The sequence below is a fragment of the Erythrolamprus reginae genome, chromosome 5, assembly GCF_031021105.1.
Source record: "Erythrolamprus reginae isolate rEryReg1 chromosome 5, rEryReg1.hap1, whole genome shotgun sequence".
Classification (NCBI taxonomy): Eukaryota; Metazoa; Chordata; class Lepidosauria; order Squamata; family Dipsadidae; genus Erythrolamprus; species Erythrolamprus reginae.
The window spans coordinates 37,206,094-37,224,176 of record NC_091954.1 but is presented as its reverse complement, the minus strand read 5'-3'; the positions used below and the strand labels follow the sequence as shown (position 1 = coordinate 37,224,176).

Genomic DNA, 18,083 nt, shown 5'->3' with positions numbered 1-18,083 from the left:
GATATGTAGAATGTAGGGATAGGCAATTTTGGTTATACAAAGAAAGCAATTCCATGGGGGTTCCAAATTAATTTTGAATATATTAATATATTTAATGTGAAGAAATATAAACATAAACATGTTTGCCTACCTGAAAAATTCGAAGTTGAGACAAGCTTTAGGAAGGAAAAATTTGTCATCCTGCTTGAACCATAGTTTGCACATAGCAGTATCCTGCATTTAAAGAAAAAGCACATTTTCTATTAAAAGAATTTTCCAGCCTACAGAGTTCACACTGCTCTGCTCACTATGACTGTCTGTGAAGGTAAGACCGACAGCGAGGGAGGGAGACTTGTACCGGGCCCACTGCACTCAGCCAATGAGTGTGGGTGAGCCATCCGGCAGGAGCAATGTGGGCAGCGTAGACCTGCAGTCTCTGACTACCTCCTGCCCACTGGCAGTTGCAGCAGGTGAGGTATCTCCTCCCCAGGCCCTTCCCCAACAGCCAGACAAACCTAGGCAAAAACCAGGCAAGGAGTGGCTTGGAGGAGAGGGGTGAAGGGTAGGGCTACCCAATGATAGGATCAGCTGGTTTGCCATGCAGAAAAACTTAGCTACTAGTTCATGCAAACTGGTGAAAACCGGTTGAATCTCATCACCGAATTTTATATCTGCATGTATGTCTGCATATATGTAATTATTGAGTTAGACTTGAGTCCAGGAAACTACATGGAGAAATCTCTGCAGATTTTTTGGGAATATTTTTAGAAATGGCTGTCCACTATCTTTTTGGAGCTGAGATACAATGACAGGCCCAAAGTCATTCAGATGGACTTCATGAGTAAGGCAGGACTAGAATTTAGGATTTCCTGCTCCTATTTCAGTATCATTATCACTAGATCAAACTGACTATCTGCATTGTATAACAGGATTGTGCAATTTGATCTGGAACTAAATGTCAAAATTACATTAGAAATTCAAATTAAACAATTTAATGAATATGAATGGAGTCGATGATTCACTACAGAACTAGCTTGTACAGCACTAGTGTAAAATCATATACACTATTAACAACTATGGAAGTCAAATATACCTTAATTAGTGTTGGGTACTGTGGTGCTTCCTTCTCCAAAGGTACAATTTCAAAGTTAATAGGAATAAATTCATTTTTCATCGGAAGCTTGAATTTCCCATTAAGGTCAGCATTTTGCCATTTCTGCGTAAAAGAAATGTAAATAAGAGGAGTATTTTTTAAAAAGAAATTGCAATGAAACCCTGCTTATTATCACTTTGAAATATTTGTGTTCCTCAAAATTGTTACCAAAATTAAAACTGGTTAGTAACAGACTGCAATATTTGATATATGATTGTTAGTATCCATAGTCAATTGTTTTTATTTTCTTTGTAATCATATTGCAGAACATGACATGCATAACCTGAGGATTGTTTCCATACTATAACCATCATGTTGGATTACTAGACTGTTCCATACAAATATTACAAATAATAAAAGAAATTTATATTTTATTTTTATCCCACCTTTATTACTTTTATAAATAACTCAAGCACTGAACATATCCAACACAGCTTTGACCTTCTTTTTTCCCTATAAGAACAACCCTATGAGATGGATTGGGGCTGAGAGAAAATGACTGGCATGCGCAAACACATGCACACCCTAGATGGGTAATGCAAAGCCAAACAATAACATGGATTTAAAATCACCTTTTAAATAATAGAATTGTAGTGAAATCTGAACTTTGAAAGACCAGTTAAGATAGTAAATATTTTATATTTTTATATTCAAAAATATAATTTTTAAAGAGAGAATCATTAATCAATATACAGAACACTGCCATAAAACTAGATAAAATTGGTAGAGAAAAATTTGAAATTATTCATTGCATACATACAAGCGACAGCTAATATTTATATTCAAAACAGTTTTCTTTGAAGTAGTGTAAATATTTTTAAATATATATTTGGGTCTGTACAACAAGATAGTATCGCTGTTCTTAACATACCTTAATGACTTCATCAGAAATCTTTTCTTGCTTGTACTGGGTTCCATACCATCGTTCTTTTTTATCAGTTTTTCCTTCAAATGTCTTAGAGACAATTGCAACCCTAAAATATATATATATATATATACATAATTGTCTATCTTCAAAATTTTCTATCTTCAAAACAAAAAAATCTGCTTTGTCACAATGAAATTTGTATTAGGACACTTTAATATTCCTGTTGAAATATATTGTCGGATCACATTCATATTGAAAGAATTATATTAATTCTGATATTTGAGTGAACAAATTAAATTATAATAGAACAGTGACTCATACATTGTACTCCTTTTCTCAGTTTCAGATAATATTATTGCCCTTACAAAAAACCCACTTGGTTGTTTTATATAATATTACATTGTATAAATCTGCTAAGAGGAACAATATTAGAATTCGTATAAAGGAGAGACCAACACCAAAAAAACCATGCACCAAGGAGCGGATTGGATTAGATGGCCTCTGAGAATACTCTATGAAAGAATCCTTCCCACCTCTAAAAATATCTGTGCATTGGCTTAAAATAAAGGATGATTTCTGAATTCTTTTCCCAGCTGATATAAGCATATTTAACATTCAAGATCCAATTCAATTTCCAGCCATTTTAAATAAAAAACTTCAGGGGGCTTCAGACCTTTCATGGAAGAATTTCTCTCTTACCATATTCCAAACTGTTTTAATAAGTAAGTATCTCATCAAGTAAAATGAAGAGTTGATAAGGAGATTCTATTTTTCTTTCCAATGAAAATAGAGGCAATTATTAATACTATCTTTGCAGCATACTGCATGCAAGAGACATTATTTACTATCAACATTGTTCTGCATTTCAGAGAGAAATAGTTCTTGATTGGAAAAATATAAGGCACTTTGGCAGACAAAATATTTATCAGTTTAAACATTAAATACAAATTAAATCTTATCATAATGGCCAAAACTAAACAGTTAAACAATTGTTCAACTTAGATTTGTTCTTCCTTGCCAAATAAAATATCAATATGCATCTTCTGTCCCATAAATGAAATAGTCCACATAGCTTTTTTGCACTTAATGTATGAATGCAAAACACAATAGAGTAACATTAGAAGCTTTACTTTCCTTCGAAATTAATTTCCATGGTAACAGCTACATTACTGACATCGATAGAATGCTGCTTATCTAAATGTTTCTAGTGTACTCCTCCTCCTCACAAATCAAGATTTTAGAAACTAATTTACACAACAGCTGGAAGTCTATCTTTACATTATAGATGGCTGTTCTACGAAGACTGTGAACTTTAAGATAACGTAACTATCATCACTCCCTATATAAATTTATTCATTTCCAATGAAAAATATTGCCAATGGTCAACTGCTGGGTTTTTGGGGAGGTGAGGGTGGACTGAACTGTGGCCTTCATTCAGTTAAAGATAGAAACTGTAGTGCTAATGCAACTGAAGCTAAACAAACATCAAATTGGTTGATAAGAGTATTTTTTTTCTTGTATTTCAAACTGGAAAGAACCTCCAGAGCCTCAATTTCACCAGAGCAAGAACAGAAACACCCACCCCCCACCCCCGTTTTCTGTTCCCTCACAGGTTTGCTCTGGTGAGGAAAAAATAGAAGGGAGCACTATGTACACCAGCTGAAGTAACACCAGATACAAATTGAATAAATAATGAATGCAAGATGAATGCGCTATAATTTCCTTTTTTACTGCTGAGTTTTTGTTTTGCAATATAAAAGCAAGCTTTTTCTTTCAGATTTCCAAATCAAGAAATTAAACTCCCCAACCAAATTGGAAATCGACTTCCAATTATATTCCTGGTCCTGATTTGGAAGGCAAACACTAATCATAACAAAAACAAGAAAAGCAGATTCATAAAAGAGGAAGGCAGGTGCTGCTTATTTTGAGTCTTCACAGGGTTTATTCAGACACACCTCCTAATCATACTAAAGAGTCAAAGCATTATGATTGAATGCAAATAAGTATTATGCGGAAGGTGGGAGGGATGCCTTTGAGTCAGTTTTGACTCCTGCTGACTATCTAGACAAGTACATGCAGTTTTCTTGGCAATGTTTTTGGATATGGTTTGCTTTTGCCTTTTTTCTATGGCTGAGAGAAAGTGAGCCAATTGGCTTCCATGTCTCAGCCACGGTTCGTTTTTCGTTCAGCCTCACTCCTAGTCCAGTGTCATAATTATTAGGTTGAATTCCCTCTCCATAAGGGTACAAATAGTGATGAATTTATTTGGAAAAGCAATGGAATGCTTTGGATTCCATTCTCAAAAGGTGCTTCGGAGCACTTCTACGCAATTCATTAAAGCAGTTATATCTGCTTTCTGGAGCTTTTGCTAGTTGACAGGGCTGCATTTAGGATCACTTATGTTTTAGAAGCATCTGTCTGAAATCAGATTCAAAGCATCATACAGTCCACCCTATTATTAAAGCTGAATAACAATCCCTCCCTAAAAAAAAAATCACATTTGAAAAGCATGTAATTCTCATGACAATATAAAAATTACTATGGAATTTTGCTCCTAATTTATTATTCTATGCAATGTCTTCACAAAGATAGCTACAGACATTTTAAAATGAGTTAATTTTAACATTAGGTATTTGTATTTGCTAATCCTTGTTATTTAGAGAAAAAAATATAATCTATATCTTTCAATAAGCATATACCATTTAAAAATCAGAGTAATACATCAGAATATGGCAGTACATCTTACCGGACATTTTCAGGTTTCAGTTTGTCTAATACCATTTCTATTAAATCTGGCCTAAATTCTTCAAGTAAATATTCAGCAGCAAGAACTTCTTCAATAGGATAGTACTAAAATAAAATGTTAACACTTTTAGTTTAGACTGAAATGATTTTAAAAGTACAGTGGTACCTCATCTTACGAACGCCTCTTCTAACGAACTTTTCAAGATACAAACCCGGTGTTTAAGATTTTTTTGCCTCTTCTTCCGAACTATTTTTACCTTACGAACCCAAGCAGCTGCTGCTGGGATGAAGGGGTTTCTTTTCCCCCCCCCTTTTTTGAAGAAAGAAAAGGGAGGGGCGGCTTGGAGGAGGAAAGATTTTGCAGAGAACAACGTGCTTGCAAAGGCACCGAAACAGTGTCTTTTGAAGAAAGAAAAGGGAGGGGCGCCCCCCTTGCCTTTTTTCCTTCCCACTCACCCTTTAGCCTAGCCTTGCTTCTTCCACCCGCCCCCTTTAGCTGCTCCTCCCTGCCCTCTGTTCGCCTCCCTTCTAAAGTTTGGGATTTTCCTGAAGGATTTGCACGCATTATTTGCTTTTACATTGATTCCTATGGGAAACATTGTTTCATCTTACAAACTTTTCACCTTAGGAACCTCCTCCTGGAACCAATTAACCAAGTATGATGAGGTACCACTGTACTCAGCAACAGTTAAAGAAGGAATTGGTGCCATTTAGAAGAGCTATTAACTGATAAAAAGCATAAACATACAGTACAGTATATTCTAATTGACATTGAATAAAAAGAAATGCTGACCCCTAGAGGATATCTCTGCAATTGCACGGTAATTCTTAAAAAGCAGGGAACTCAAGTCTCTTTACTGAAAACAACCATGAATTTACTAAGATTATTTAGTGCCTCCGTAGACATGTGCCTTTATTCCGTACTTGAAACCCAATAACTTTGACTCTGGGCCTGGACCAGTGAATGAACCTTCTGCAATGTTTGACCTTTGTCCTGCTGGCTGGTTTGGGTTTCAACTTTCTTAAGGTAAACTTGCTGGATTTGCTGGATTTGTTTACTCTACTCTGTGGGTATGATTGCACTCACATTTCCTCTGTCACTCAATTATTGTTTTACAAACCTATCAGTGAAACTTTCAAACACATCTTGGTGTGCGTATATGTGTAGGCCTGGGGCAGGACCCACCTACCCACTCACCTATCCATCCCATCCATCCAATCCACGTCCTGAAATTGAGAGCGTACAAGACAAAGAGAGGGTTTCTTTTTTTTTTAAAGAGAGGGTTTCAAGGACAAAATGGATGCTTTAAAATTAACTAGGGTTTTTTTCCCTTACAACTGCCCAAATTGGGAACCATAAGTCTGAAATTGTGGGGAAGATGTTCAACAATTTAAAGGTAACATGAATTATTTAATCTGGGCTTGGAAGACAGCAAATAAGGTGCTGGGAGAATGTAGGCACCCCCATGGTAGCCCTATATGCACTCTAGACCAGGGGTGTCAAACTGGCAGCCCACAGGCCAAATGCATCATGTACAGGCCACACCCAACCCAGCTCCACGAATGGGTAAAACATAGTGAATGTCACATGACAGAAATGTGTTGCCATGAGTTTGAGACCATGCGCTAGACATTCAGGGATTAGACTCACACTGAGAGTACTTAAATAATGTAAAACCCAATACATAATGCAAAGAATAATGAAAAAATGTAACCTTTTAACATCAAACTGTTTAAGCAACAAATATTTCAGTTCACAGTAAAAATATGTTATTTGTTAAGCAGATAAACATATAAATGGGAAATCCAGAGCATGATACCATGGTCTTTCGAGACTGAAGGATGCCAATGCAAACATATAAAATCAAATAACTGGAAAAGGAATGTTGTAAAATTGTTCATCAACAAGCAAGCCAGTTCTCTCAATCTTATTTCTGATCCTCCACATGAGGACACTGGTCACTCTACCATCAACAACTACCATTCTTTATAGTAGCAACCTTGATTAGCCCTACATTTGGCTCAACCAAAAGAAGGTTGAAGCCATGTGAAGAACCAGGTATTGCCACTGGCTCTTCCTCTCTCTCACCTCTACTTCCAAACATACAGTCAGATAACCCAAATATAACACTCCATACAGTCCATTGACCCTGCTTTTATTATTGGAGCCCTGAATCTTGCAGAGAGATTGATAAGCATTCAAAGTAACATTTGTCCCTATTGTCTCCCCTCCTGCCAGTCTTAGCAACCTGTGTCTACTTGAGGTAAAAAAGCAAAGCTTTGCTGACAAGTCCCATTGTTACCAATGACTTTTACTCAAAAGTCCCAGAAATATTAAAAAGAAATCGGTTGAGATTTGCATATGTGGGACTGATTGGGGTAGATTGCAGGGGTGACACTAAAATATAATGTTATCATATTTTATGTCTTAAATTATTGTATTTTATTCAATTTCATATTAGACTATTTTATTCCAATTTCATTTTAATTGTATTTTATCAAATTCAATTTTAAATTGCTTTTATCAAATTTTAGTAATAATTTATTTCTGGAACTTTGCATTCTGATATGGCCCAAGGGCTAATCAATAAAGACTCATGTCATGTAAAGAAGCAATACAATATTAAATAAAATATTCTAAGCTATATACCAACATAAATAGCTCTATACTACGTTGCAACTTACATGAAGCATCCCTGCAAGTTTTGATGTATAACCTCGGGGTCTTTCTTTATCTTTAAATCTGAATGCTACAGCATTTAGATCCTAACAAAAGAAAGGAAATAAGATTAAATAATCCTACAGATATAGATTAATATACTGCTCAAATATATAAAGGGAACACTCAAATAACACATCCTAGATCTGAATGAATGAAATATTCTCATTGAATACTCCATTTACACAACTATTCCATTTGCAGAACAGCATGTGAAATTGACTGTCAATCAGTGTTGCTTCCTAAGTGAACAGTTTGATTTCACCAATGTTTGATTTACTTGAAGTTATATTCTGTTTTTTAAGTGTTCCCTTTATTTTTTTGAGCAGTGTATTTTAAATCACAGAAAATTATTGTTAAACACAGATTTAGTTTGATTTTAATATTCAAAAATAATCACATGAATGGAACTGAAATGTTATTATGAATGTTCCAGAGTGCATACAAATATGATTCTTTGCATTATATAGATAGAGCAAAAATCCTAACCCTATCATGAAATACCAAACCAGAATGTTTAAAGTGCCTGTTCAAATGACAGACTCTTATTATTCTCCATAAGCCAATAGAAAATAATTTGGTAATGATATCTTACCTTACATTCTTGAAAAACCCATTCTTGAGGTCCTTCTGTGCGTAACTTTTGAATATACTGAAACATATGGAAAATAATATCTTCCACATGTACTGTACAAGAAAAAAATACAAGATTTTTACTTTTGTTAGGTTAAAGCAAAAGTGGCACTAATGTTCTAGGATTACAATTCCCATATGATGTTACTATACAGGCAATCCACAATTTACTATAATAAAGTTGGAAAATGCAATATCACATGATTGCATCACTCAGTGATGGAAATTCTGGCAGTTATCATAACCTCAGATGCGCCAATCTGGAAGTGGAAAGTCCAGGTAAGGAGGTCAGGTGTGCAGCAGTGGGACTGGGGAGGCCTTAAAAGGCCTGGTGCCGTTTATGTGTGAACTGGAGAGTGCTGTAGTGTAGCACAAATTTAGGAAGGCCAGGAAAAGAAGGTATATACATTAGGAGTAGGTTTTTAAATTCTTTACTGCTGGATCGGTGGCCGTGGCTACGTGGGGGGCATGTGACTGAGTAGACGTGGTCAAATTGATGTCACTCATGCACATGACCAATCAGTCACATGCCCCTCACTTAGCCATGCTCACAGAACCAATGTAAATTGATTTTGCCAGCTGGGAGGCTGACAAAGCCTCGCTTTTCCCGCCACTGCAGTTTCTTCGACCAGCAGGAGCTGGGTATTATGGTTCCAATAGCGGGGGAGGCCTGTCAAAGGCGAGAAGGATCACTCCTTCCGTGGCTGTTACAGCAGCCACCCGGGCAAGCTGCTCCTCACCTCAGGCCCATTGCTTCCCTAACTTGCCACGGCAAAAATTTCTGTTTTGCCATCTGGGATGCTGGCAAAGAAGCCTTGCTTCCCCCGCTGCCACAGCTGCTTCTATCTCAGCACTGAATGGTCCATGCACCCCTACCCACACACACACTATTTTTCCTAGCAGCAGTAGCAGCCAAGCGAGGGAAGGAGAGGGACTGCAGAACGAAGTAGGCATGAAGCGGGATGCTGCTTATTCCAACAGCTAAAGACAGAAGATGCACCTCTTCCGTCCTCAGCTGCTGCAAAGAAGCGGCAGCTCTGGGTATGCCACACCCATTTCGTTCTCTTTGGGAGCCGCTTTGTATCTTGTTTGCAACCTACTCCAAAGGGAGCTCAGATTATGGCGGCATTCTGGCTTCTGCTGCCCTGCGGCGTCTGAGGTCGCCCAGGCGACATAGGCTCATTTTGGGGCACATAATCCTCTGGCAAGCCCAGCCACACAATAGCCAGAGAGTGAGGGAAGATGGCCAGAACTTCCCGGGCAGCTGCTCCCCCAGCCCTGGCCTGAGAGGCTTGCTTTGTCCGCATAAGAATAGTTTTTTCCCAAACACCATCATTCTGCTTAAACAAATAATTCCCTCAACACTGTCAAACTATTTACTAAGTCTGCACTACTATTACTATTAATCTTCTCACCGTTCTCATCACCCATCTCCTTCCACTAATGACTGTATAACTGTAACTCTGCTTGTATCCTTGCAAATTATATTGACTGGGTTCCTAATATGATTTGATTGCTTATTTGTACCCCGAATATAATTAAATGTTGTACCTTATGATTCTTGAGGATCTTATTTTTTCTTTAAGTACACTGAGAGCATATGCAAGGGGACAAATTCCTTGTGTGTGTCCAATCACACACGACCAATAAAAAATTCTATTCTATTCTATTCTATTCTAAAGATTAAAAATTATTACAATTAAATGTGACTATATTTTTATAAAATATATGTGCATATATATGCACCCAGACAACACATTGTTTACATCGAAGATGGAATTTATGTATGTTATAAAATAAAATAAAAATTGCAAAAAAAATAAAATCCAAGATGGCAACGACCACGGAAACACCAATGAAACCAGCTCCATGACATCATCGCTGAGCTACTAATGGTTCTAAAGAATAGGTTAGAACCAGTAGGAACCCACCTCTGCTATGCATGCATGCATAGCGTCAGATAGTTTTCGAACCAATTTGATTATCAGGAGCTATTTTTCTTTCTGCCAGCAGTATTTAGAACAGGGGTGTCCAATCTTCTGGACTTAAACTCAAAAAATTGAATGTCTGACTGGGTCATCCTGGGAGTTGAAGTTCAGAGGTCTTAAGGTTGCCAGGTTCGGATACTGCTGATTTATAACATGAGGAATTATCACATTTGTAAGATCAGGAAAAGGCAAACAGAACTGTTGACAGCATTTTGAAAAATGTGAAAATCTTTCTTGCTTATGGTACAGGTAGTGCACAATTTAGAAACATAGAAGATTGACGGCAGAAAAAGACCTTATGGTCCATCTAGTCTGCCCTTATACTATTTCCGGTATTTTACCTTAGGATGGATATATGTTTATCCCAGGCATGTTTAAATTCAGTGACTATAGATTTACCAACCACGTCTGCTGGAAGTTTGTCCCAAGCATCTACTACTCTTTCAGTAAAATAATATTTTCTCACCTTACTTCTAATCTTTCCCCCTGCTAACCTCAAATTGTGCCCCCTTGTTCTTGTGTTCACTTTCCTATTAAAAACTTCTCTCCTGAACCTTATTTAACCTTTTGACATACAGTATTTAAATGTTTCAACCCTGCCCCCCCCTTTTCCCTTCTGTCCTCCAGACTATACAGATTGAGTTCATTAAGTCTTTCCTGATAAGTTTTATGCTTAAGACCTTCCACCATTTTTGTACCCCTTCTTTGTACCCATTCAATTTTATCAGTAACTTATGACCACAATTGACCCCAAAATTTCCATTGTTACGGAAGACAGTTGTTATCCGATTTCAGCCCCATTTTATAATCTATATGCCACAGTTGTTAACAATTGAATTGCTGCAACTGTTAAGTGAATCAAGCAGTCATTAAGTGAATCTTGTTTCCCCTATTGATTTTGCTTGTCAGAAGCCATCTGGAAAGGTTACAAATGTTGATCACGTGAACCTGGGACAATGCAACTGTCATAAAATACAGTACACGCCAGTTGCCAAGCATTCATATTTTGATTATATGATCATGGGGATGCTACAGGGGATGTTAATGTGAAAATCAGTCATGTCACTTTTTTCACTGCTGTCATTAACTTTGAACAATCACTAACTAAACGAATGGCTGTAAGTCAAGTACTACCCGTCTCTATGAAACTGCATATGATTAAAGCCTTTTAAATGTTTACTTTTCACTACACTGCAGCATTATTTTCACAATGGGATATGCAAAAGGTTTTATAAGAAGTGACATTTAAATGATATTTAAGCCCTAGCTTAGCAAAATGATTGAAGGGATCCACTTACACAGTCCTTCTTCAGTAAGATCAACGTTAATGATAAAAAACATGAAGCCTCGGGCACCTTCTTTCTGTCCACCAACTAGTGTGCTTACCCACCCTATGATAAAAGCATATAATATATACAATATTGTTTGCATTTTTAAAAAAGTTATATTATTTTAAGTAAACACTGATAATATATGTATTTTTGGTTAACAACTTTCACACATTCTGACAGAATATCATAAATGGAACTGATAAAATGTGACCATTAGAGATAATGAATTTCCAGAAATTTTGTAGTAATAACACTTCTATAATGACAGCAGACAATTATGAATATGAAACATATGTTATGAAGTCAAGGCAAATACAAATACAAACACAAACATTAACACACTTAGTTTTTAAAATATATTATGTACAGTATTCCTTTGGCATTCATAGTTATAATGTCCACCACATTTAGACTCATAGAAATTTGATTTAATATGCTTTGAAATGTTTTAAACTATTTCACTAATAATTCAATTCAAACCTTTATTATCAGAGTACAAGATTGGCTGAACCTCCCTTCGTATACCACTCCATACAATTCACAGTGAAAGACAAAAAATCCCTGATCCAATGAATCCTAACAAACATACAATACTACGACTCCATGTGAGCTTATTGTGTATCGCACTGGCCCCGCAAGCCAATCTTACTATGTTGTTATAAAGTTATTTCCCATTCAAAAGTCTGACAACCCACAGACAAAAACTGTTCTTCAGCCTGTTTGTGCAACTGCCTATGCTTCTGTATCTCCTTCCCAATGGCAGAAGAATAAAGAAATGCTGAGTCATCCCTGGGGATTTTCCTCACTCTTCTAAGGCACTGAGCCCTATTGATGTCATCCAGTGGTATTAGGGGTCAACTCATGATGTTATGTGCTGTGCTCACCACCCTCTGTAATGTCTTTTTATCTGTGGCTGTCAAGCCAGCAAACTATACTATATTACAGACTCTTTTTATTGTAGACCAGTAAAGGAAGGTCATCAGTTGTTCCACTTTGTGGAAATAAATATATAAAATAAAAGAAAAACAAGAAAGCAAAAAATGAAAACAAAAAAAATCAGCTGGGTGGTGGTGTAATTCAAAAAGTTCTACAGTATATTTAGTCTTTTACTAATATATCAAAGAAAATTAGAGGGAATCAAGGCATAGAAATATTGCTGCTTGAAATTTTGACAAACTTTTCTTTTAATTTGAAGCTGAGATTGGGTGGAGTCAATTGATGGGGACTATATGCTAATATTTGTAAACCGCTTTAAGAGTGCTGTAAAGCACTATAGTGATACAAGTTATACACTATAGATATACAAGTTTAAGTGCTATTAACAGATTTCTATCATGTTCATGCAAATGGTTTGAAGAGTTCTGTGTTTTGAAGAAATACATTCCATAGTAACAGATTATGTTATCAAACATGTGGCACTAAAGGATGAACTAAAATTGTAAGGTGCCTTTATTAGTTTGAAATTGAAGACAACTGATATGACATATTCCTGAGAAATATGATGGCTTTTTACTTTACCCTTGGGAACCAAGGATTTCATGGCATTTGTATATTTTTGGTTCAACATGTCTGATCATGGTCCCTTCTAAACCATCTAATTTTGCAGCCATTTTTTTCAGTCTTGGCAGATCTTATCTATCGAAAATTGTTTTATTCTATTTTTAAATTGTAGAAGCCTACAGAGTTCCTGGATATGGATGACCTAGAAGCCCCTTAGGGTTTCTTCCCCTGTAAGTTTCAGAGATTCCTGGCGATGTTTCAACGAGGTCCCACTTGTCATCTTCAGGCTGGTGCTTTCGGCCTTGTGCTAGGGCAAACAAACTGGAACATATTGTGTTCGCCCTAGCACAAGGCCAAAAGCACAGAACGACTGGGACCTCGTCGAAACGCCACCAGGAATCTCTGAAACTTACATGGGAAGAAACCCGAATATGCCAAGACCTTTATACATGTGCCCGTGAAAATCTACGAAAACATATACAGTGATCCCTCGATTTTCGCGATCTCGATCTTCGCGAAACGCTATATCGCGATTTTTCAAAAAATATTAATTAAAAATATTTTCCCACCCGATGACGTCATTCTCTTCCTTTCTCATCTTTCTTTCTCTCTCTCTTTCTCTATCTTGCTTCTTCCTCTCTCACACTCTCTTCCTCCCTCTCTCATCTCTTTCTTTCCTTCTCTCTCTTTCTCTATCTCTCCCCCTCTTGCTCTCGAGCGGCGCGTGGGTGGCGGGGAAGACCCAGGGAAGGTTCCTTCGGCCGCCCAGCAGCTGATCTGCTCGGCAGCGCCGCAGCAGCGAGGAGCCGAAGATCGGGGTTTCCCCTTTGCATGGGCGGCGGGGAAGACCCAGGGAAGGTTCCTTCGGCCGCCCAGCAGCTGATCTGCTCGGCAGCGCCGCAGCAGCGAGGAGCCGAAGATCCGGGTTTCCCCGCCGCCCACGCAAAGGGGAAACCCGGATCTTTGGCTCCTCGCTGCTGCGGCGCTGCCGAGCAGATCAGCTGCTGGGCGGCCGAAGGAACCTTCCCTGGGTCTTCCCCGCCGCCCACGCAAAGGGGAAACCCCGATCTTCGGCTCCTCGCTGCTGCGGCGCTGCCGAGCAGATCAGCTGCTGGGCGGCCGAAGGAACCTTCCCTGGGTCTTCCCAGGTGCGGAAGTAAAAACACCATCTGCGCATGCGCGGACATGGGAAAAAAGGGTGCGCATGCGCAGATGGTGTTTTTACTTCCGCACCACTATATCGCGAAAAATCGATTATCGCGAGGGGTCTTGGAACGGAACCCTCGCGATAATGAAGGGATCACTGTATATATACAGTGGTGCCTCTTCTTACGAACGCCTCTACTTATGAACTTTTTGAGATACGAACTGTGTGTTCAAGATTTTTTGCCTCTACTCACGAACCATTTTCTACTTATGAACCCGTGCTTCTTTCTTGGCTGCTGCTGCTGCGAGCAGCGGCCAAAATGGCATGCATTGGAGAAGCTCTCTGCAGCTGCCCCATATCCCTGCCACTTTCCCCTTTAGCACTCCACTTCCTCCACTCCCCACAACCGCCCCATCTCACTACCAAAATCACCCCCCAGATGCTTCCTATGCCGTCCCAAATCGCCTCCGAAATCACCCCTCCAGATGCTTTCTACGCTGCCCCAAATTGCCTCCAAAATCACCTCACCAAAAGCTTCCTATGCTGCCCCAAATTGCTCCCAAAATCACCCCTCCAGATGCTTCCTACACCGCCTCAAATCGCTCCCAAAATCACCCGTCCAAAAGCTTTCTATGCCACCCCAAATACTCTCTAAAATTACCCCTCCCAAAGCTTCCTACGCCACCCCAAATTGCTCCCAAAATCACCCCTCCAAAAGCTTCCTATGCTGCCCCAAATTGCTCCCAAAATCACCCCTCCAGATGCTTCCTATGCCACCCAAATCTCCTCCAAAATCACCCCTCCAAAAGCTTCCTATGCCGCCCCAAATCTCCTCCAAAATCACCTTTTGGTCCTGTGAAGAAAGCTCCAAGAATGGAACTCAGCAAATTATCTATCTTGATATTAAAATATAAATAAATATCTTACTTTGCTCTAAAAGGGAGAGCTACAACATCATGGTTTAGCTATAGGCAGATTTTGAAAAGGCCAGGGTTCTTAGTATTAAGAAAAGTAAAATCAAACCCACTCTAGGAAGGCAGCTATAGTAATAGTAGGGAAATCAAAGTGTGGATGATGGAAGATTGAAGTACTCTGCCTTTTTATTTTAGAAATATCAACCACATGTGCAGGAACAACCTTTTGCTTCTTGAGTTTGTTTTCTGGTAAGGCAAAACGCCTACTGACCAACTTGCTATAGGCAAGCAAGATCTACAGAGGGAGTGAGAACCATCTAAATGATTCTGCGGGAATCTGTTGATATAGAAGGTACCTCTAATAATTGGGCCAGAATCAATGGAAGTTTGGAGCAAATCAAAATAAGCATAAGAATATTTGCTGAGGAAGGTGATTATTCAATAACCATAAATAACATTTCCCAAGGAAGAACTTTCAGAAGATTGATTGCATCAGGCTCGATGAATCCATTTTTGATAGCAGACACAAATTTAATATAGCAGTCAGTCAAATATATTAAGCATCGAAATTTGCTTACCGTATATACTCGAGTATAAGCCGAGTTTTTCAGCCCAAAAAATGGGCTGAAAAACACAACCTTGGCTTATACTCGGGTCATTGACAAAGTCACCACAAGAGGGCGCCATTGCTTGAGCCAGAGCGAGGAGGCACCAGCTTTTGTCCCCTCTGGCATGCCGCCATAGGAGCTGTGGGAGGGTTGGAGCTTGTGCCTTCTCCCTGGCTCAAGCAAAGGAGGCAGCCATTTGCTCCAACCGAGAGGGGGGAAAAGCAATGGGAAGCCGGTGAGGTCGTGTGTGTGTGTGTGTGTGTGTGTGTGTGTGTGTGTGTGTGTGTATGCCCCCTCTCCCCCCCCCCACCGTGAAAAAAGCCAGCTACCTCTTGCTGAAAACCTGGAGGCTTTTTTTTTTTACTCCCTGTGTGTATTTGTCAACAGGTTTACAGTAACTATTCCTTGTTCTCTCTGCATTGCCCTTAGTTGGATTAAAAAGGCCCCCTGCTGTCAGATTCTCCTCCCACTCCTTTGAAAGGATTTAAACTGTTTAAAAAATGGTATTTTGTGGTAGTTGCTATCCTTGCTTGGATAGGAACTAATAAGGCAAGAGCTAGACAGGAATTCCTAAAGTGTGTTTGTGGATCTTTAAAAGTTGCCTTTTATAAAGTGGGTTTGAGGGCAAGTTTCAATTAATAAGTATGAGGGGAAGCATTTTACATATTTTAAAAATGAGTTTGATTCTTAATAGGACCTGCATATTTAGGATACAAAACCACAAGAGCTGTCTGTGTTTTTCAAGTTTTGCTTGTCTCACTAGTCTGTCTGTCTGTCTGTCTGTCTGTCTGTCTGTCTGTCTATTTATCTATCATCTACCTACCTACCTACCTACCTACCTACCTATCTGGTTTTCTATGCTGATAACCTCACAGCAGCTAATGCTGAAGCTCTGTTTGGATATAGATTTATTTATTTATTTATTTATTTATTTATTTATTTAATTAACTGGATCTGTATGCCGCCCCTCTCCAAGGACTCAGGGTGGCTCACAGCATATATAAAAACAGAACAATAATGTAAATCCAATTAATGATGAGATGATGAGAAGGAATCCTGTTTTAAATTTACAGAGCTAGTTTACTGGTTTTCTTTAAAATAAATATTCTAAAACATGTGATCTTCTGATGTTTCAATTAATGTAATTTTATTGGTTTCCATTTTTATAAGTTACCAGTAGCCACTGCATTTTCTAACCTCGGCTTATACTCGGGTCAATAAGTTTTCCCAGTTTTTCTGTGGCAAAACTGGTGCCTCGGCTTATACTCGGGTCGGCTTATACTCGAGTATATACGGTATTTGTGGACAAGTAATATCAATTAGAAAGATACAAGTGAGCTTTTGGATCCTAGTCTCTTATTTTAATTCTTCTAGACCTCTGTTAACACTTCTCAAATCATAGACCCTTCCCCAAGAGCAGGAGTGATAAAATATGTTAAGAGCATGAAGGCAATCTGCAGAAGCATTTCCACAATAACAAGTTTAATGCAAGTATCATATTAGCTAACTTTGAATTGCCTTACCTTTAGCTTTCAGTTCTGATAAAAGACTTCCTGGACCTTCATGCCCAATAAGGTGACCAAGATAGTGACCAGGGTTTGATTTGTAGTATTTCTGAAGATCTGGTATTGGAAATGTGACATAAAGATTTCTAAAATCTTTAATCGGTACCACCTTGTAAAGTTGCTGTAAAATTTCAAAAACAAAAGAGGAAAGCCTTATTTATTTTTTCTATCATTGTAAGATAAGGATTAAAGCTATCAACTTTAGGAACAGTTCTTATAATTTCCAAAAGTAAATGGTCAAACTTGCATGCAATGACCACCACTTAGGATTTTCACAGAATATCCAGTTCTATCTAGTTCTATCTACTGTTTAACAAAAGTGTAATATTGAAAGTTTCAAACCCACTCGGAGATGTTCTTCCTGGAAGGGATGCTCAGGGAATTCTGGTATTGGAACATTTTTATTCTTCACTTCAGAAAATAACTTTACCACCAGTTTGGTTAGCTCATCTAAAGTTTCTGCAAAAAAGAATGAAAAGAAATTACTAATATCACTTACTCCAGGTCCTTTATGTGTGTTGGATTTTAATTTCAAGAATTCTAGCATTGGAAATTCTCATAATGTAACTCTTATACATTAGAAGATATCTTATTGGAAAAATATACAAAATCAACCATTGAACTTCCTTACCTGAATAGTGATTCTCAATCGACTGAGTAGTCCACAGTCAGTGGGTTAACCTGATTGGTTGACGGACGGAGGTCAACCCACTGACTGTGGACTACACCAATGATTGGAGAATAAGATCATTTATTACTTAATCTCTTTTTAATGAGTCCTAGGGGGCTAACTTTTAACCACCCATCTAAAAACTTAAGATATTTCTTACTGAAGAAATTCTATATCCAGAATTCAGTCAGTATATTTTATAGTGCATAATATACCACATTTTTCGAAGTCTAAGACACACCTTTTTCTTCCCTAAAAGTGGC

At 38.2% G+C, this 18,083-nt stretch overlaps 1 protein-coding gene across 5 annotated transcripts in view; it reads right to left on the bottom strand.

The window, feature by feature from the left end:
* Nucleotides 1-18,083, bottom strand: part of IDE (insulin degrading enzyme) — a 111,255-nt gene that overhangs the window by 66,341 nt on the left and 26,831 nt on the right. For all 5 annotated transcript variants that reach the window (XM_070752389.1, XM_070752388.1, XM_070752387.1 and 2 more), the window contains 9 exons: nt 17,497-17,609; nt 17,109-17,271; nt 11,384-11,476; nt 8,060-8,151; nt 7,431-7,511; nt 4,747-4,850; nt 2,004-2,106; nt 1,073-1,195; nt 131-213 (listed from right to left, as the gene is read on the bottom strand). In XM_070752389.1, the coding sequence (XP_070608490.1) occupies nt 131-213; nt 1,073-1,195; nt 2,004-2,106; nt 4,747-4,850; nt 7,431-7,511; nt 8,060-8,151; nt 11,384-11,476; nt 17,109-17,271; nt 17,497-17,609 (955 nt within the window). The remainder of the gene's footprint in view (nt 1-130; nt 214-1,072; nt 1,196-2,003; nt 2,107-4,746; nt 4,851-7,430; nt 7,512-8,059; nt 8,152-11,383; nt 11,477-17,108; nt 17,272-17,496; nt 17,610-18,083) is intronic.